General features: G+C 41.8%; 1 protein-coding gene across 2 annotated transcripts in view; it reads left to right on the top strand.

Moving 5' to 3' along the window:
• Positions 1-357: 357 nt before the first annotated feature.
• LOC135522901 (guanine nucleotide-binding protein G(olf) subunit alpha-like) overlaps positions 358-21,431 on the top strand; it is a 120,030-nt gene continuing 98,956 nt past the window's right edge. The window contains exons 1-4 of one of the 2 annotated variants that reach the window (XM_064949591.1): positions 358-1,013; positions 9,543-9,615; positions 10,663-10,717; positions 10,901-11,020. In XM_064949591.1, the coding sequence (XP_064805663.1) occupies positions 584-1,013; positions 9,543-9,615; positions 10,663-10,717; positions 10,901-11,020 (678 nt within the window). In that variant the 5' untranslated portion in view covers positions 358-583. Of the gene's footprint in view, positions 1,014-8,512; positions 9,307-9,542; positions 9,616-10,662; positions 10,718-10,900; positions 11,021-21,431 lie in introns of those variants that run through there. The other variant, XM_064949592.1, reaches the window with a different exon arrangement.

The following is a 21,431-nucleotide window of genomic DNA, read 5'->3' as shown; positions in this document are numbered from 1 at the left end:
CATGGACGTCATGTACTGAGTGGGGTTGCTCTCCAGGAACAAGGTTGGAGAGCCCTGTTCTATAACGACATGTTGTAGGTACAAACTTTGATTGAGGGAATGATGGCATCATTTACATTTAAAAAAATGTTGCACTACACCACTGGATCCACTACCCCGCAGTAATGCAGTCCCTGCTCCTGCAGGCGTTAAATTCTCGCTGGGCTTGGCTCCAGTGCTAGTGCGCATGTACTAATTGGCTCCTGAAACCGGAACGAGCAAGATGTCAGCCCCCACGAATCGCCGTATGCGACCATGAGTAGAGTACTTGAAAACAATGGTCGGCCATCTTGGAGGCTGTCTCTAGTTCTTATTATAGCTCAGCGGATCCAATTACGGTCTGACTGTCATTAACAGACGGGACAAAATGCAAAATTGTCCAGAACCGTGATTAAGATAACATATCCAGTTGGAATTCCACACACATCACAGAAACAGGGGAAATACCGCAATGAGTACAGGAGGACAGGTATCATCTCTTGAGGAATTTTATTATTTTCATCTGAATTATTCGTTTCCATTTTACTAAGGAACAAACACGACAATGGGACTGTGCTATAGCCTGCGTCCTAGTCTTGACGAACCCGGTGATACCGAGCAGCCGGCGGACACCTCTATACCGTTACGCTCCAAGGACCTTGATCACGAGGATACAGAGGCATATAATGACATGTCACCTTGCTGTCGTTGTTTGTGCCACCGCAGGGGCCCTGGCAAAGGCAAACTATTTGCGGGAGATGCCCGTCGAGGGGACACGACTGACGGCGTGCCCATACAGAATGGGGGCGGTGGGGGAGCAGACCGCAGCCAGCGACAGCAATTGCTGCAGAAAACGCTCAGCAAACAGAAAAACAGGGACAAAAAGTTATCGGATGAGGTCAAAAAACAGGCGAAGAAAGTCAGTAAACATATCGATCTAACTCTGAAGGAGCAACATCGGGAATACGAGCAGATTCATCGTCTGCTTTTACTTGGTAGGTGGGAGATGGTAAGGTTGGGGCCAATAAATTGACCAGCCAAGTGCTCTTGTGTATCACATTTCAGCCCTGAAATAACTTTTCCCGCATTTAACATTTAATTTCGGGTGTCATGACTTAAGTCAGGTGCGAACGGAAGGCTGTATGCAGGGTAGGCTTATGAGGTATGCTATCTTATCCTTCTGCAATCAACGTGCCACAAAGTCAAACCAATGAGATATATGATTTGACTATATTAGCTCTATCAAATGGAACAGAATAGACGTGTGAGTAGCTTCTGCCTATCGTATCCGCATATCGATAACCTCTCAACCCTGTGCACAATTCGCGCGCATTCAAGATATGGTAAACGTCTCGGGCAATTAATGCACGGGCCCTTTAACCCACTGTTCCTAGGCTGTCATTGTAAATAAGAATTTGTTCTTAAGCCTAGTAAAATTATTATTTTTAAATATAAGGCTCAGGGTTTCCCCTATATTCATTTAGCAGCGACGGGTCCCCACTCCCAAAAATATGATAATTGTTTGTAGAATTGCAAAAATAACAACTTAGATTCTTGCATACAGGCATTTGGAACATCGCGCTAAAACATATACATTCAAATTAATTAAATATCTCGCCCAGCCCTAGATTACAACATGCGTGCCACTTTTTAAAGTATTTCAAACTTAATTTAAAACAAAAGTTGAACACAAGACTACTGTAGCCTACCACATGCATCCACACAGATACTTTCATCCAGTCGCATGTATTCCAAATCAAGCATGGAATCAGTGCTTTCTAACAATGTCACTATGACAGCCCCTTGTGTAACCTAGCCTGGTCCCAGATCTGTTTGTGAAGTCTTGCCTCAATGTGACAATGATCATATAGGAGTTGGCAAGACTGCACTAACAGATCTGGGACCAGATTATGTGTAACTGTCACAGTGGGAGTATCTCAGCATTCCAAAATCTAGTTTATTAAAGACCAAGAGGCACACATCAAATACTGCTTAACTAGCAATGGTAACTAGCAGTGGTAGTAGGCCCAGTGAATGTGACCAGCAAGTGTCCTGGAACATCAGTCTGTCAGTTCCCCTTATAACCTCAGATGGAGTCTAGATTTCAAATGAGGGTAGCAATCTCTATTTGCTGTTTTTGAGTCAAAAAGTAATTTGTTTGTCCAATGACAGAATTATCTTTTTATTGACAGCAGGCAGTAAAGATCAGAACATTCTTGCTGACCATAACACTCACAACTATCACATAATAGTTCATGTTATTATACAGTGTAAGCTGTAGCAGTTTACTGCTGAAATGACAAGTACACTAGATTTGACACCATTCCTCTGCTTTTTATTTGGAAGGGAAGTCGAAGGAAGGTGACAACTTCACTTAGGGTTATATGACTGGCGCCTAGCAACCAGAGATATCAGGGTGTGTGTTAGTCTAAGGAATTTAACGTTTAGGTAGGTCGGAGGTGATCGGAGCTAACAGTCAGGTAATGTTTTGACCATGTCAGATTCAGAACAGCATCAGCACTGATTCTAATCAAAAGTGAGTGCGTTATTCACAGTCACACTGAGGCATCCTATTTAGAATGTCAGTCAGTTTGCCACGGTAGTTAAGTTTTATTAAAAGGCAATCCAAGTTTTAGACCTACCAATGGCTATTTCGTTGAATGATTATACATGAAAGACAATCAGCATCTTGCGTAACCTTCAATCATCCTGAAGTATTTCAGGATTCTTGATGGAAGATAATCATCATTGGGAGCACAGGCAGGCATCATATACCCAACACTCATCTGCTACATAACCCTTTCCACACTACTGAGCCAAGCTGAGCTGAGCCAAACCAAGCTGGACTGTGCAGGCCTGGTTATGTATTCGCCATAGTTGCCGGAACTGGACAATGTGAAAAGAAAACATCACAGTATGGTTTGTGTCGGCATAAAAGTGTGAAAATGGCACGTGACCTGTTGGTAGTTAGTTTGCTGCTCTCCAATCTCTGGGCTACCCTATGTACATCTGAGCCAATGTTCAACCCCCACATGTAATTTCAGGTGGGGGACCAAGGCCTCCAACGCAGCCTCTGGGGAAAATGGACAGAATTTTGGACACACACACACACACCACACCACACAGAGAGAGAGAGGCGTGTCTAGATCACAGCATACACTTGCCCTGGCAGGTAGTATCACAATTCTACAAATATGAATACTATATTTTGCTACTGCTGTCTATAACCAAATAAGGGCTGAGATGATTAGGACGAGTTCTATTCTCTCCTTGACCAACAACTCCTAATTTTCCTACTGTATGCACGTCTCATATCATCTTGTGATATCCTGTTTATTGAGATTGAGGTCCATCCTTGTGTCAAGTTGCCATATATAGAAGCAAGTGGGAATAGTCCAAAGTCTGTGCTATTTTTGCAGCCTGTCCGTCCCATAAACCCTTCACCATCTCATGGCCTGATTATGGCAGCCACGTTTTCAGGTATTGGGATGTTTAATTTCTGGGATTGCCAATGATAAGAGATCGAGGGGAAGGCTTTACCTTAAGAGCACCATATGTTCATTGATTATTCATACAGCACATATCTCTTAGTTATGAAGATGGAAGCTTGAGTTCAAGTGGTGTGTGTGTACATACACGTGTGTGTGTACCTGTGAGTGTGGTGGAGCAAGTTTGTGAGGCAGTAAAGGGAAGTGTGCACATATGTGTACAGTGTTACATGTCTCTGTGTGCATGTTAGTTTGTGTGGTTTCTGCATGCTAAGTGGCAGGTTGGCTCTGTTATCATTCCATATCAGAGCAGCAGTGAGGGGCACAGAGCGAGGGAGACACTCTCCAGGAGGCTATTTTTAGCCCATATTCAGATAGAATCTGGGTTACGGAATTTCAAGAAATGGAACAGAGATGTGCTCAAGCAGGTTCAGGTTCTATCCAAATATGCAAATGTTCTGAGGTCAGTGGGAAAATATCCTACGCCCTCAAGTAGCTGTGATTCACCTGAATGGATATAGCGGCCATCTTTTGAAAATGTAACACTAAAGTCATATACGTTGCATTTAACCTTCTAAGCGAGTAAGAAATCTACAATAGAGAGCTCTTAAAAACATGATATCTTCAGGGTTAGGGTAGCCAATCAGTTCTGGTCCTCCCATTTTCACCTAAGTGTTATATTCATTAAGGATCATTCTGAGGTAAGAACATGCCGTGTGAAAAGACCAAACATGTCCCCAAAAGGTTTTTTATCTAAAGTACCAGTCGAAAGTTTGGACACACCTACTCATTCAAGGGTTTTTCTTTATGTGTACTATTTTCTACATTGTAGAATAATAGTGAATACATCAAAACTATAAAGTAACACATATGGAATCATGTATTAACCAAAAAAGTGTTATATATTTGACATTCTTAAAAGTAGCCACCGCTTTCCTTGATGATAGCGTTGCACACTCTTGGCATTCTCTCAACCAGCTTCGTGAGGTAGTCGCCTGGAATACATTTCAATTAACAGGTGTGCCTTGTTAATTTGTGGAATTTCCTTCTTAATGTGTTTGAGCCAATAAGTTGTGTTGTGATAAGGTAGGGTTGTTATACAGAAGATAGCCCTATTTGGTTAAAAAAACAAGTCCATATTATGGCAAGAACAGCTCAAGTAAGCAAAAAGAAACAACAGTCCATCATTATTTTAAGACAGGTCAGTCAATCCGGGAAAATTTAGTTCAATTTTTTTGTACATCGTTCAAGCCTTGGTGGCATTTCTCTAGTTTGGTAATAGGAAAATCGGACTATCATTCTATTTACATTTTGGTCAGCAGACACTGGTCAGGTTATTGGGACAAAACCTAACTACTGATCTCTTCTAACATCCTTTAATGTTCCTTGACGGTAACGTCCCTAATCCGTTGACGGCAACGTCCCTAATCAGTCACAAGACCAGTAGATCTGACTTGGGAGTTTCCTCAAAACCAGAGAATATGATTCACTATATAGAGTGCCAAAGTCAGTAGCCAAACGTCTGCTGGTTACACTTAACTGGAGACATAAGTTACGAGGGTTACATATTGCTTTTATAATGGTGATGTAACAGATTTCATTTTGGGGGAGGGGGGGGCATTTTTGTGTTTGTCAACTGACTCATCAGATAAAATGTCACGAGGTCAGCAAATTGGCTATCGTTAAACCTTGGCTTATTTCCAACTGTTTAAAAGCTGATACCATTCCAGCATCCAGATATATTTATGACACCCGTTACATAATTACCACGACATGTAGCTCTTTCTACAAAGGGTTCAAGTCAAGGTGACTTAATTATGGTGTGCCGTTTGTAAAGATATGTCATTCCTGGGGATGGTTTCACTTGCTCAGTCCTGTGTCCAACTCTGGCCAGACAGTGGTGGTGATGACCTCATCAGACCTCTCTTACACCTACCATTATCTGGGGAGAAAATGTGCGTCCTGTTTTCTGGCCATATTTTTACTCTCGCTTTCTAAATTGGGCCCCACCGTCCTGCGGATACTAGCCCGGGGCTGTCCAGTGGGATTTGAAAGTTCATCTCGAACAAAAAAACAAAACGAAAGATCACACACCAGGAATGTGTGACAAAGGACAGTAATATCCCAAACTCACTCATTTTGGCCACTAGCCTACTGACAGACTGCACTGTTTTTAGCCTACTGACAGACTGCACTGTTTTTAGCCTACTGACAGACTGCACTGTTTTACTGACAGACCTACCTGACAGACTGCACTGTTTTTAGCCTTACAGCATACTGACAGACTGCACTGCACTGTTTTTAGCCTACTGACAGACTGCACTGTTTTTAGCCTACTGACAGACTGCACTGTTTTTAGCCTACTGACAGACTGCACTGTTTTTAGCCTACTGACAGACTGCACTGTTTTTAGCCTACTGACAGACTGCACTGTTTTTAGCCTACTGACAGACTGCACTGTTTTTAGCCTGCTGACAGACCGCTCTTCTCCTAGATGCCCTCTCAACTCACCTTTGCAATTTGCAAGTTTACCTGATCAATAGTAACCTGCAGATCTCCTGGGTGGAGTTCAGTAGGGCACACCGTAGCGAAGTGTTTTGGGAAAAGAAGTCCAATAAGTAAAGCAAATGTTGGTTAAGTCCAGGTTTCATGATGTTTTCTTCCATTTGGTGCCCAAAGAATATGACCTTGTACTGGGCCTGTTGGGAATCTCATATGGATAATTTCAGAACTGGTTAGCATTCCAGACATCTTCTTAATCTCTAACCATCTCTGTGTACTCACTGGAAACAATGAATGCACCTGACTAAAGATAGACTGGAAAACAGGTTTCCAGTCTATGACCTGAACATATATCAACCTCATACCCAATAAATGTTTATCCAGTGAACAAGGAGGAGGGGGGGAAAAAGTCATACAAACATGGATATCTAGTAAAGGACCCATGTTTTTCTTGACCATTCCCTTGTAAATAAATGCACATCTTCGTCATGCATGCGCACACATTGAAGTGGAGTATTCAAGAAAACCACAAGAGGGAGACAAAGGCCAATGTAAGACAACATGCAATGTGCTGATTTACATTGCATTAAATAGATGTGTTTTGTTACTTACCTTCTTGTGTCAAACAGGAAAAGAACTTGGGCACCGTAGCTCACATAGTTGTATCGAAAAAGGTGACAAAAAAACAAAATGAGAGACAGCTAAGATTGTCTTTACTCCCCATGGCCACTGTAGGGAGACATGACTCACTTCTGAATATATCTCTCAACAGTGCACTCAACCAACACACATTAACAGTTAGGAAGCTCAGCGGACTACATTTGCATCCAGAGGAGCCGGACACTGGTCAACTCACCCTATAAGATCACATTTGCATCCAGAGGAGCCGGACACTGGTCAACTCAGCCTATAAGATCACATTTGCATCTTGTTTTCATATTATTATTTTTTTGGTACTGGAAAATCTTTCAATTGTTCTGGAGGCTGTAATGTTCTCGCCAGTGGCACGCCACTACAGATAACCATCTGGTCTCACGGTTGACCGTTTTCCTAACACTACTTTTGGTATAATCCATGTTTTGATATGATGTCTGAATTCTGTTTTTGGAAATCAATCAATCGTTCAATCAATGTAATTCATTTGAGTCCTTCTGAGTCGAGTTTGCCACTGAAACGGTCAAACACATCTACCCCACTTACTTCAGATCACAAAGTACTACTTTAATCAGTGTACATGTTGTCTTTCAATTAGTTCACTACTTTTTTATTGGGGTTTGAAAGGACTTCATTAGTGATTAATTTCCCCAACAATGCTTTCCTTTGAGGATGGCTTTTATTGGTTGTCAGAACATTTGTCTGTTCATCCTACCCTTAAAATGACCCAGCAAGCTCCTCCATCCTATCATATTGGGAGGTTGTCTTGGGCTCTCACTCACTACATGGATATCTGCTAGGACATAGACACTAATATGCAAACTCCAACTTGTTTGGATATATTTGCATTATGTCTTTTTTTCCCCTCAAAGGTTGAGGTGCTTTTCTGTTATAGTCAACCTTTACATTCTTTACTATTTATTATAGTTTGACATTTTGTTTTGCTACAGATTGAAGATCATATACAGTAGTAGGATATAGGAGGCCTATGCCAAATTAATACTTCAGAGAACTTTGAGTAGCAGCCAACTATACTTTTTTCCCTTATTTGTTCAGATTTTGTAACTGTGTTATCATTTGGTCTCGTAATTTCACTATGGTTTGTGTGGTGTGCGGCTTAGTGATATCAAGGATCCTTGGGATGTCCCTACCCTAATCGCTAACCTTATCCCCTACCTCTACCCTTTCCATAACCCTTCCCGCTGGGCATAAATGTCAAGGTATAGTTGTGATTGACATTTGGTTGAGTTGTCAACTAACTTGAATTTGAAGTGAAATCAAAAAATAATGCGCCATGCCATTGGATTTAGGTTAAATGTTGGGTAAAAAAGATTATGTTGTTGACTTTTTCCAAATCCAATCAGTTTTCCACGTGAGTTAATTTAACCATTTGAAATTACGACTGCAATAGGGTAGGGATTCTGTATAGTGTGCAGCGCTCCAGTTTAACTCCATTTACTGGTGTTTGCGGGCACCAGTGAAATGATTTACGCGCGTGAAGTGTATAAGGGAAACTATTTGTGGAAAACGCCATCAAGTGTCTGTCTGGTGCATCTTCTATTCTAGGTAGCCTATTCAATAATAAGTCCAATATAAACACGTTTTTGGAAACTATATTTAACTATATCAATTACCTTTAAAAAAAAATGCTGAACATTCATTAGGCTATCAGATGGGCAATTAGAGAGCTTTCAATACATTCAACAGGGCTTTGAATTATTCTCGTGTTATTGTAGCCAATGTTTTTAATAGAGTAAATATGTAGGCTATATGTAAATACATGATATCGTTAACATAATATATAGACCCGCCCATTAATGAACTAAAGTGAAGCCAATGCCCCTCTATAACAGAGAGAGGAAGGCACATCTAGAAATCATATCAACGGGTAGTCTTAACTTTCCCTGGGGCCCCCATCCTTTTGAAGCGAAAGCTTTTGACGCACATTAACTAGATTAAAGTAGCCTGTACTTTTTGTTTGTTCTACCGGTAAAAATCAAGATAAGATCGTCGATGATTTTTTTTTGTTTGTTTGTTGTTAAACTGGATATTCAAACACTGGTATGGTGGCGCGCGCTTTGAGGTGTTTCTTTTTCGGTTCTGTGTGACTTCCTGGTGCTACAGAGAGAGGCAGTGCTGAGTTAAAAAGACAGAAACACAAACAGCATTTTAGAAAGGAAAAATAGAGAGTGGGAAGCAGGAGCGAGAGAGAGGAGCAGTTGGCTGGCTTCCAGATTCAGCCCCGCTCCACTCTTTGCATATTTATGAAATTAATGTATATTTTTATTCTATTTATGATGCACATATTTATTAGAATCGACTGAATCTACTGGATTGGGTTTGACAAGGGGTTAAAACGAAATTGTAACGGGAAGGTTTTTCTCTGAGCGACGGAGAAGTGGCGCACGGATTTATCGCCCCATTTGTTCTCATTTTATATTGAAAGAAGGATTTACATTAGCTGTTATTTTATACTTTCTGTTTACGAGAAGAGGTCAGCGGAAGATGGGTTGTTTGGGCAACAGCAAGACTGAAGATCAACGCATCGATGAAAAGGCACAAAGAGAAGCGAATAAAAAAATAGAGAAACAATTACAAAAGGAAAGACAAGCATATAAAGCCACACATCGACTGCTTTTATTGGGTAAGGTCCAGAAGGTGGATTTGATAAATGATATGTATCATGTATGTTTTCAGAGATTCGCACCCCAGCCCACATACGTTGACAGGTCTCACAAGCGAGCGCTGACTGAATCTTCAGATGGATTGTAGCCTAATTCTCATGGATTTTAAACACCAGCATATGCGGCACCCAAGAATATTTTTATATTTTAGTGATAGCTCCAGGTCCTTATGCTAGATCTGTGTTTTATGTCGAAGGGGCTGGAGAGTCTGGGAAAAGCACGATTGTCAAGCAGATGCGGATTCTGCACGTCAATGGCTTTAACGCAGAGTAAGTACACGTTATTTCATATATTTGACCGCATTTACGTGTCAAATGTTGACGTATTCCTATTCTATGTTGATACTGTTGTGTATTAGAATATGTTTTATTGTGGTCATTTCAATTTGTTCCATGCGAGAGAAGAAAATGACCGAGTGTTGGGTAGACGTTTCTTTGCGCTGTAGCACTGCAGTGTCCATCGGGAGTCATCGGGCCCAATGATTATAACAACAGCATGGCGACCAGCCTGCTATGTCCAACTGATTTCTAATAGCTGTCACAGAGATAAAGACGTCATATTCTGTGTGCCAAAACACTGCCAGATAAATGTTAGTTGCTATTACATTATATAATGCGCAAGCCAACAAAAACATCTAAAAACTCAATTCATTGGCTGAAAAAACGGTTATACAAAAGTAACGTGTGCAGTGGTATTTTACAACGATGCTGAAACAATGTATCTGTAAGCCTTTCAATGGCCTATAATATCCCATCAAGACTTGGTTACATTATCGTTTGATTTGGTTACATTGTAGTATAGTATTATGTAGAGGTCTAATTAATACGTTTTTTGAAAATCTGTCCCCTATTTATATATGTAATAAAATCTTTGATATTATTTCAGCAAATGGACCAAGATACATACAGTCAATGCGTAATGTCCATCCACTTTTGTTGCTGAATGGGACAAATCTCTCTGAATATTGGTCGAGTGCTAACAGCCCACTGAATCAACTTGTTTCAAAACGACGTTGAACCAACGTGGAATAGACATTTAAATATTGTCTGTGTCCAGTGGGAGGCTATTGTAATAGTATTACAAAGTAAACTTTCAAATAATATTTTAGCACATTACATAATTACTGTTAATTTACAAATGGTAAGTATGACCAAACAACCTATCATGGCCTCTGATGGTTTGCATTAGTGGTCTGTGAGACATCCTCTTCTTTCTACAGGACAGCATAAAGGTTCCTTTCATGAATCCAGTGATCACTTTTCCACGATTCATTAATGCCCAACAATCCTAATTCTATATGTTGTTTCTCCACCCAGAGAAAAGAAACAGAAGGTCCTGGACATCCGGAAAAATGTGAAGGATGCCATTGTGGTAAGTTGTAGGCTGTATGTAGCCTACTCCAATAAAAAGGTGATGTGCTGAGATTTGTATGATATAATGTACATGGTCACACCCTCTGAGATTTGTTTCCTGCAATCCCATTTGACTGATAGACTGGCTTTTCCCCATGTATCCGGCTTGACGTCTGTGTTTTTGTTTTTATCTGCTTTGTAGACGGTAGTTTCGGCGATGAGCACGTTAATACCCCCAGTTCCAATAGGTAACCCAGCGAACGAGTCCAGAATTGACTACATCAAAAGTATAGCACCTCTCTCGGACTTCGACTACACAGAGGTAAGGGCCGACCGTCTGTCAAACTCTGACTGATCTGTACATACATACATACATGCATACATAGAGAGAGCTTTACAGCTTGTTAGTTATGCCCTGAGAAGCAACCTCAATGCATTGATCAGGTCTTTGCTATTCATAGATTCATAGTGTATCCAACTTTGATTGAATTTATACATTCAGTGGACAATCAAATACCAATGTTGTCTAAGTCTATTTGTAGTCAGATTGTTCAAAGTGGAGTCTGTTTAAATGCTGATGCCAAACATACGGTGACTATGAAAAAAGTTATGTAAGCTTATACTGAAATAGCAGTTATCTAAAAAAAAATAAAAAAAATAGCCACATTCACTAGTGTCCACTCGCTCCATTTGCAATTTCTTCTTGGAGGGAACAACGAGAAGCAAGGGATTTTACATTTGTTCTGAGAAATGTTCAGATCCTACATACAAAGGATAAGAGTCCATTTAAAACCATCACCTACTGGGACATAAGCTATATGATTAGGCAATTTAGAAATGAATGAACCATGGCAGGGTATATTTTTAAAAAGTTGTAAATGCTTTATTAAATTGTGAAATATGTATGATTACCTGAGCTCTGCAACACGTTCTGCAAACACCCAGTAGTAAGCCACGGTGGAATTACCTTAGATGATTTCTTTACTTTGGATTTGATTGAAAGGGCCTGACGTGGGCAAATAGATGTCATTACTTCTAGTGTTTGCTTCCAGTGATATCTCCCAGCTATGAATAGAATTTTATGAGTACACAATAAAACATATGCTTTGCTATATTTGACTGCCTGGAAATATACACTACATGACCAAAATGATGTCGACGCCTGCTCGTCAAACATCTCATTCCAAAATCATGGGCATTAATATGGAGTTGGTCCCCCCTTTGCTGTTATAACAGCCTCCACTCGTCTGGGAAGGCTTTCCACTAGATGTTGAAACATTGCTGCTATAACAGCCTCCACTCTTCTGGGAAGGCTTTCCACTAGATGTTGAAACATTGCTGCTATAACAGCCTCCACTCTTCTGGGAAGGCTTTCCACTAGATGTTGGAACATTGCTGCTATAACAGCCTCCACTCTTCTGGGAAGGCTTTCCACTAGATGTTGAAACATTGCTGTTATAACAGCCTCCACTCTTCTGGGAAGGCTTTCCACTAGATGTTGGAACATTGCTGCTATAATAGCCTCCACTCTTCTGGGAAGGCTTTCCACTAGATGTTGGAACATTGCTGCTATAACAGCCTCCACTCTTCTGGGAAGGCTTTCCACTAGATGTTGGAACATTGCTGCTATAACAGCCTCCACTCCTCTAGGAAGGCTTTCCACTAGATGTTGGAACATTGCTGTTATAACAGCCTCCACTCTTCTGGGAAGGCTTTCCACTAGATGTTGAAACATTGCTGTTATAACAGCCTCCACTCTTCTGGGAAGGCTTTCCACTAGATGTTGAAACATTGCTGTTATAACAGCCTCCACTCTTCTGGGAAGGCTTTCCACTAGATGTTGAAACATTGCTGTTATAACAGCCTCCACTCTTCTGGGAAGGCTTTCCACTAGATGTTGGAACATTGCTGCTATAACAGCCTCCATTCTTCTGGGAAGGCTTTCCACTAGATGTAGGAACATTGCTGCTATAACAGCCTCCCCTCTTCTGGGAAGGCTTTCCACTAGATGTAGGAACATTGCTACCATAACAGCCTCCACTCTTCTGGGAAGGCTTTCCACTAGATGTAGGAACATTGCTGTTATAACAGCCTCCACTCTTCTGGGAAGGCTTTCCACTAGATGTTGGAACATTGCTGCTATAACAGCCTCCACTCTTCTGGGAAGGCTTTCCACTAGATGTTGGAACATTGCTGAGGGGACTTGAGTCCATTCAGCCACAAGTGCATTAGTGAGGTGGTGTTGGGCGATTAGGCCTGGCTCACAGTCGGCGTTCCAATCCTTCCCAAAGGTGTTCGATGGGGTTGAGATCAAGGCTCTGTGAAGGCCAGTAAAGTTCTTCCACAGCGATCTTGACAAACCATTTCTGTATGGACCTTGCTTTGTGCACGTGGGCATTGTCATGCTGAAACAGGAAAGGGCCTTCCCCAAACTGTTGCCACAAAGTTAGAAGCACAGAATTGCCGTATGCTATAGTGTTAAGATTTTCCTGCACTGGAATTAAGGGGCGTAGCCCAAACCATGAAAAACAGACTGAGACTATTATTCCTCCCACCAAACTTTACAGTTGGCACTATGGCTTCGGGCAGGTAGCATTCTCCTGACCTCTGCCAAACCCAGATTAGTCCGTTGGACAGCCAGTTGTTGAAGCGTGATTCATCACTCCAGAGAACGCGTTTTCACTGCTGCAGCGTCCTATGGCAGCAAGGTTTACACCACTCCAGCCCACATTTGGCATCTGCCATGGAAATCCATTTCATGTAGTTCGCGACGACGTCTTGCGCTGACATTGCTTCCTGAGGCAGTTTGGAACTCGGTAGTGAGTGTTACAACCGAGGACAGACAATATTTACACTCCACAGTTCGGCAATCAGTGGTCCCGTTCTTTGAGCTTGTGTGGTCTACCACTTCGCGTCTGAGCCGTTGTTGCTCCTAGACGTTTCCACTTCACAGTAACAGCACTTACAGTTGACCGGGACAGCTCTAGGCAGAAATTTGACAAAATGTTGTTGGAAAAATGGCATCTTATGACGGTGACACATTGAAAGTCACTGAGCTCTTCAGTAAGGCCATTAAATTGCCAATGTTTGTCTACAGAGATTGCATGGCTGTGTGCTCAATGTTATACACCTGTCAGCAACGGGTGTGGCTGAAATAGTCGAAACCACTAATTTGAAGGGGTGTCCACATACTTTTGTGTATATATATAGTGTATCTACACAGTATATACCCTGTAAGAGTTCCTATTGGTTGTTGGGCTTTGTTCTTTTTTTTCTCCCATTGGAATGTCCACAAAATCGGAAACAGGTCCAACACTTTGCTCCAATCAGGGACCTTGTTTTTAGAGACAGTGAATAAGGGTAAGCTGTGGCCCAGTGCACAATCTGGACACATCTGTTGGACTAGATAAATACTGATCAACTGTTACATGATTAGTCGGCTTGCTAAAAAAAGCTTTTAGTAACCTCATTTTCTTTTTTGGGGGGAGGGCGGAGTTTGGGGGAGCGCATCGTTAGCAATTTAAATCAAAGCCGTCCCTTCTCCCTCAAAAGGAATTGTTTGATGCCTTTTCTGAGTGCAGTGGGTCAAGGCAAGGCAGACAAAGCGTTGGTCTGTTTGTGCCGAGGTGTTACGAAAGATTCCAAACAGTTGATTCTTTTTAGTGTCTTTTAGTGTCTCAGATTCCCTGTGTTGGGTCAGCGACACTCCAGGGTTTGTTGATTCTCTGTTATTTAATGCTTTTAACTGTGTACTCTGCAAGCGCTGATGGAGGTTGTTGTGATGTTGACAGTGGATTGCTAATAGTAAACACTGATTTGTGAGTGGACCACGAATATGGGACTTTCAAAACTTTATTTGACCCCGAGATGAGAATATCTGTGACGTACGAGCCTCCGTTTCCGCTGTGCAGAATTTTTTAAAATTAGCTTTTGATAAGGGATCACTCTAAGAAGTAGTGGTACATGAAGTTTATTGCGTTGTGTGCGAAAAGACCCCCCCCCCCCCCTTAATGTTGTTTTGAGTTAGATCTGGTGCTTTTGCTTTAATGTTCAAACTAATTAGATGTAAATTAATGAATTACTTATTTTTTTAGTCTTTCTTTAATTAGTTGAATTAGTCCTATTCTCTCTGGTTTTGCCCAGTCATGGGTGGTATCTGTCCCTGTCCTTTGTCTGTGTATTCATACTCGTGGCGGTCCATACTGTACACCAGTCGGTCAAAGATGGACAGTAGAAGCAGTAGATGTTTTGGCTGCAACATAGGTTTCATTAATTAGGCCTATTATGTAAAGGCACATCGATTTCTGTTAGTAAACCAGCTGGCTAGTGGCTCAGACATGTGGACAAAGAGAGGCTCTCACAGCATTCAAACAAATGAATATTTTCCTCTAAAGCAGGTCCGTGTTTCATGTATGACCTCCTATGTCACATGTAAGGCCCTGTTTCTGCCGGGACTCAAAACACCGTTTGTCTACCGCAGCGGAGATTTCAAAATGCAACTTCCCCACAAACCGTATAGAAAAAATGACAAAGAATAACTTTTAGCCTTGGCCTCCGCTGACGATTTGACATTTGATGTGATGCCTTTGCTGCCATGCTATGCTATGCTATGCTATGCTATGCTATGCCATGCTATGCTACCTGGAGGCAAATGTAGATTTGTATCATCCAATTGCCGCCTGCATGTGTAACTTGTTAACGTTGCAAAAAAAAAGAAAAAAAAGGGGAATTTCTAAGAGCTCTTGTACAGTGTTTAATAAGTTGTTTAGCAAATGGGTTTGTTTGACCTCACGTTTTGTTGAATTTCACTTGAATTAATTAAATTATGCCCTCAACTTCATGCACCATGCCCACGAGAGAGAACGAGTGAGAGAGAGAGACACACATAAACACACACACAAAATGGTTCCCTTCAGATTATTAAAACAATAACAAGCAGAGTTTCAAACCATATGCTTTAATCACTACCTACCTGCACTCGTTGGTAATTGATAAACTGATTGTGATTATCATGCAGCATGACAAAACAGAGTGAACGTGTCTTTATGTCTATCTTGTTTTTCAGAGATTGCTTGGCCATTATTTAGGCTAAAATAAATATGGCAAAATATATGGCTCGTGTTGCTGCTGCCTTGGCTCAATGCTTATATTGGCAGTAGATTACATACCCTTGGTCTTTAAAACACTGGGCTTTAAAACAATGCATCAGCAGTTGATTGTGGTTTCATAATTGAAGAGCATACATTTTTTTTTTCATCCATTCCAGGATTTCTTGACATGGTGCCAGTAGCGGCGAGACTAGAATAATCTTAGATTGTTTTGGGGCCTGCCACTTGGCTCCAGTACATTCTCATGTGTTCCGTTTACTAGGCCTTTTTTTCATCTGCCCAAAGCTGACGTTTGACACTTCAATATGCAACAATCACAACTATTCCTTCAAACATTTAATCTACGTGTGTCTATGTAAACTATTGATGCCAGATGCCGGTATTAAGCTGCAACAATCAATTATATAAAACACACACTGCTGTTAATATCTCATGTAAATGACGGCAGTTACAAATGCAGACATTTATCTGAGACAACTACAGAAATGTCAGTACATTGGATTAATAAGGTTTGGCCAATATGGTGAGAGCGCGGTGTAAGGCCATAGGTATGAAACGGTTAAGGAACTGTAAGTTATGTGCACAACGTCCCGGTTGCTCTCTTTCATGGGCCCCTCCGTTAGAGGCAGTAAACTGCCTTTATTCACACTGTGTCATGAGCCTCCCAGAAACTGAGCCCTGAGGAGTGTCTCCTGCTTTTTTATATATATACACACACACACACACACACACACACACACACACACACACACACACACACACAGTTTGATCATAGTAGGCCTCCTTTGTTAAGCCATTGGCGCTTAAGTCTTTTTCACCTTGACGGCTGGACGAACCCGCCAGAATGTAGGGGACAGGATTGAATAATGGACGAACCCGCCAGAGTGTAGGGGACAGGATTGAATAATGGACAAACCCGCCAGAGTGTAGGGGGCAGGGTTGAATAATGGACGAACCCGCCAGAGTGTAGGGGACAGGGTTGAATAATGGACGAACCCGCCAGAGTGTAGGGGACAGGGTTGAATAATGGACGAGTGTAGGGGACAGGGTTGAATAATGGACGAACCCGCCAGAGTGTAGGGGACAGGGTTGAATAATGGACGAACCCACCAGAGTGTAGGGGACAGGGTTGAATAATGGACGAACCCACCAGAGTGTAGGGGACAGGGTTGAATAATGGACGAACCCACCAGAGTGTACCCGAACCCGCCAGAGTGTAGGGGACAGGGTTGAGATAATGGAATAATGGACTAACCCACCAGAGTGTAGGGGACAGGGTTGAATAATGGACGAACCCACCAGAGTGTAGGGGACAGGTTGAATAATGGGGACAGAGTGTAGGGGACAGGGTTGAATAATGGACGAACCCGCCAGAGTGTAGGGGACAGGGTTGAATAATGGACGAACCCGCCAGAGTGTAGGGGACAGGGTTGAATAATGGACGAACCCGCCAGAGTGTAGGGGACAGGGTTGAATAATGGACGAACCCGCCAGAGTGTAGGGGACAGGGTTGAATAATGGACGAACCCGCCAGAGTGTAGGGGACAGGGTTGGACGGGATTAACACCATACACTGCAGTATGGAGTTGTCTGGCTCACTGTGACTTCATTTGGCCGGCATAGCATACATAGCATTTGTAAACAAAGTGAGATCAGTCATATGTTTTAGTTAGTAGGCTATTGATAGCAAGATGAAGACCGATTAGGCTTTTTAATCCAAATTTAATGGGGAAGCAGGGAGCCTAGTGGTTTAGAGCGTTGGGCCAGTAACCGAAAGGATCGAATCCCTGAGCTGACAAGGTAAAAATCTGTCGTTCTCACTGTTCCTAGGCTGTCATTGTAAATAAGAATTAGTTCTTAACTGACTTGCCTAGTTAAATAAAATAAATAAATAAAACAAATTTATAATTTGAGTCGCAGACCTCCAGTCTTGTCTGGATAAGCCCGCCCTTCAGACAGACCTCCGCAATGATGTTTTGTAATGCTTGCTGAAGACACTGAATACTACTGTGTAACAGGGTTGAATACCCAAACATCCTTAAACCAGAGTGTAGGGGACAGGGTTGAATAATGGATGAACCCATAGAGTGTTTTAGTTCTAAGGGTTCCCTGAAATAATGGACATGTTTGTGAACTTTTTCTGGCTAGTGGTGTTTATTGTCAGGCTGGGATTTCAATGGACGATCCATTCCCACTTTGTCAGAGTGACAAAATAATACAGCAGGGTTGGTAACAGGACCAACACCATACACTGCAGTATGGAGTTGTCTGGCTCACTGTGACTTCATTTGGCCGGCATAGCATACATAGCATTTGTAAACAAAGTGAGATCAGTCATATGTTTTAGTTAGTAGGCTATTGATAGCAAGAAGTCTCTTTCTCTACCGATTATCTCTCTCACTATCTGTCTCTCTCTTTTCACTATCTGTCTCTGCTTTTTCTCCTTCATCCAAATTTAATGGGGAAGCAGGGAGCCTAGTGGTTTAGTCTCTGCGTGTGGGCCAGTAACCTCTCTCTTTCAATCTGTCTCTGATCGAATCCCTGAGCTGACAAGGTAAAAATCTGTCGTTCTCACTGTTCCTAGGCTGTCATTGTAAATAAGAATTAGTTCTTAACTGACTTGCCTAGTTAAATAAAATTAATAAATAAAACAAATTTATAATTTGAGTCGCAGACCTCCAGTCTTGTCTGGATAAGCCCGCCCTTCAGACAGACCTCCGCAATGATGTTTTGTAATGCTTGCTGAAGACACTGAATACTACTGTGTAACTGTCTCCCCCACCCAAACATCCTTAAACCAAAATAGACCATTGATAATTGCAGATGAATCCGATATTTATCTGTTTTAGTTCTAAGAAGGTTCCCTGAAATGCCGTGTGACATGTTTGTGAACTTTTTCTGGCTATGGGGTGTTTATTGTCAGGCTGGGATTTCAATACATTCAGATCCATTCTTCTCTTTGTCAGCCAGTGACAAAATAATACAGCAGAATTGGTAACAGGACCAGATTTTCTTTTTCTTTCTTACTCTCTTGTCTCATTTGTTCTTTCACTATCTCTCTCTCTCTCTCTGTCTCTGTCTCTTTCACTATCTCTCTCTGTCTCTGTCTCTTTCACTATCTCTCTCTCTCCTCTCTCTCTTTCACTATGTCTCTGTCTCTCTCTCTGTCTCTTTCACTATCTCTCTCTCTCTTTCCCTATCTGTCTCTCTCTCTCTCTTTCACTATTTCTCTCTGTCTCTCTCTCTCTCTTTCACTATCTGTCTCTGTCTCTCTCTCTCTGTCTCCTTCACTATCTCTCTCTCTCACTATCTGTCTCTGTCTCTCTCTCTTTCACTATCTCTCTCCGTCTCTCTCTCTCTTTCACTATCTCTCTCTGTCTCTCTCTCTCTGTCTCTTTCACTATCTCTCTCTCTCTCTTTCACTATCTGTCTCTGTCTCTCTCTTTTCACTATCTCTCTCTGTCTCTCTCTCTCTTTCACTATCTCTCTCTGTCTCTCTCTCTCTTTCACTATCTGTCTCTGTCTCTCTCTCTCTCTCTCTTTCACTATCTCTCTCTTTCACTATCTGTCTCTCTCTCTCTTTCACTATCTGTCTCTCTCTTTCACTATCTGTCTCTGTCTCTCTCTCTCTGTCTCTTTCACTATCTCTCTCTTTCACTATCTGTCTCTCTCTCTCTTTCACTATCTCTCTCTTTCACTATCTGTCTCTCTCTCTCTTTCACTATCTGTCTCTCTCTTTCACTATCTGTCTCTGTCTCTCTCTCTTTCACTATCTGTCTCTCTCTCTCTTTCACTATCTGTCTCTCTCTCTTTCACTATCTCTCTCTGTCTCTCTCACTATCTGTCTCTCTTTCACTATCTCTCTCTGTCTCTCTCTCTCTTTCACTATCTGTCTCTGTCTCTCTCTCTCTCTCTGTCTCTTTCACTATCTCTCTCTTTCACTATCTGTCTCTCTCTTTCACTATCTGTCTCTGTCTCTCTCTCTCTTTCACTATCTGTCTCTGTCTCTCTCTCTTTCACTATCTGTCTCTCTCTCTTTCACTATCTCTCTCTCTCTTTCACTATCTCTCTCTGTCTCTCTCTCTCTCTTTCACTATCTCTCTCTTTCACTATCTCTCTCTCTCTTTCACTATCTGTCTCTCTCTCTCTCTCTCTTTCACTATCTGTCTCTCTCTCTTTCACTATCTGTCTCTCTCTTTCACTATCTGTCTCTCTCTTTCACTATCTGTCTCTGTCTCTCTCTCTTTCACTATCTGTCTCTCTCTCTTTCACTATCTCTCTCTGTCTCTTTCACTATCTGTCTCTCTCTTTCACTATCTCTCTCTTTCACTATCTGTCTCTCTCTCTCTTTCACTATCTGTCTCTCTCTTTTCACTATCTCTCTCTCTCTTTCACTATCTCTCTCTCTTTCACTATCTATCTCTCTCTCTCTTTCACTATCTCTCTCTCTCTTTCACTATCTCTCTCTCTCTCACTATCTGTCTCTGTCTCTCTCTCTCTCACTATCTGTCTCTGTCTCTTCTCTCTGTCACTTTCACTCTTCTCTCTTTCACTATCTGTCTCTGTCTCTCTCTCTGTCACTTTCACTATCTCTCTCTCTCTTTCACTATCTGTCTCTCTCTCTCTCTCTCTCACTTTCACTATCTCTCTCTCTCTTTCACTATCTGTCTCTCTCTCTCTTTCACTATCTCTCTCTCTTTCACTATCTCTCTCTCTCTTTCACTATCTGTCTCTGTCTCTCTCTCTCTTTCACTATCTGTCTCTGTCTCTCTGTCTCTCTTTCACTATCTCTCTCTGTCTCTCTCTCTGTCTCTTTCACTATCTGTCTCTCTCTTTCACTATCTCCCTCTCTCTCTCTTCACTATCTGTCTCTGTCTCTCTCTCTCTGTCTCTTTCACTATCTCTCTCTGTCTCTTTCACTATCTCTCTCTCTCACTATCTCTCTCTCTCTTTCACTATCTCTCTCTCTCTTTCACTATCTCTCTCTCTCTTTCACTATCTCTCTCTCTCTCTCTCTATCTCTCTCTCTTTCACTATCTCTCTCTCTTTCACTATCTCTCTCTCTTTCACTATCTCTGTCTCTCTTTCACTATCTCTTTCACTATCTGTCTCTGTCTCTCTCTCTCTCTCTTTCACTCTCTCTCTCTCTCTCTCTTTCACTCTCTCTTCACTATCTCTCTCTCTCTCTTTCACTATCTGTCTCTGTCTCTCTGTCTCTCTTTCACTATCTCTCTCTGTCTCTGTCTCTCTTTCACTATCTCTCTCTGTCTCTCTGTCTCTCTGTCTCTTTCACTATCTGTCTCTGTCTCTCTCTTTGTCTCTTTCACTGTCTCTCTCTTTCACTATCTGTCTCTCTCTCTTTCACTATCTGTCTCTCTCTCTCTTTCACTATCTGTCTCTCTCTATCTCTTTCACACTATCTCTCTCTCTTTCACTATCTGTCTCTCTCTCTCTTTCACTATCTGTCTCTGTCTCTCTCTCTTTCACTATCTCTCTCTCTCTTTCACTATCTCTCTCTCTCTCTTCTCTCTCTTTCACTATCTCTCTCTGTCTCTCTGTCTCTCTTTCACTATCTCTCTCTGTCTCTGTCTCTCTTTCACTATCTCTCTCTGTCTCTCTCTGTCT

Source organism: Oncorhynchus masou, chromosome 30, assembly GCF_036934945.1.
Source record: "Oncorhynchus masou masou isolate Uvic2021 chromosome 30, UVic_Omas_1.1, whole genome shotgun sequence".
Classification (NCBI taxonomy): domain Eukaryota; kingdom Metazoa; phylum Chordata; class Actinopteri; order Salmoniformes; family Salmonidae; genus Oncorhynchus; species Oncorhynchus masou.
The sequence above is the reverse complement of the archived record's forward strand: the minus strand, read 5'-3'. Positions and strand labels throughout refer to the sequence as shown.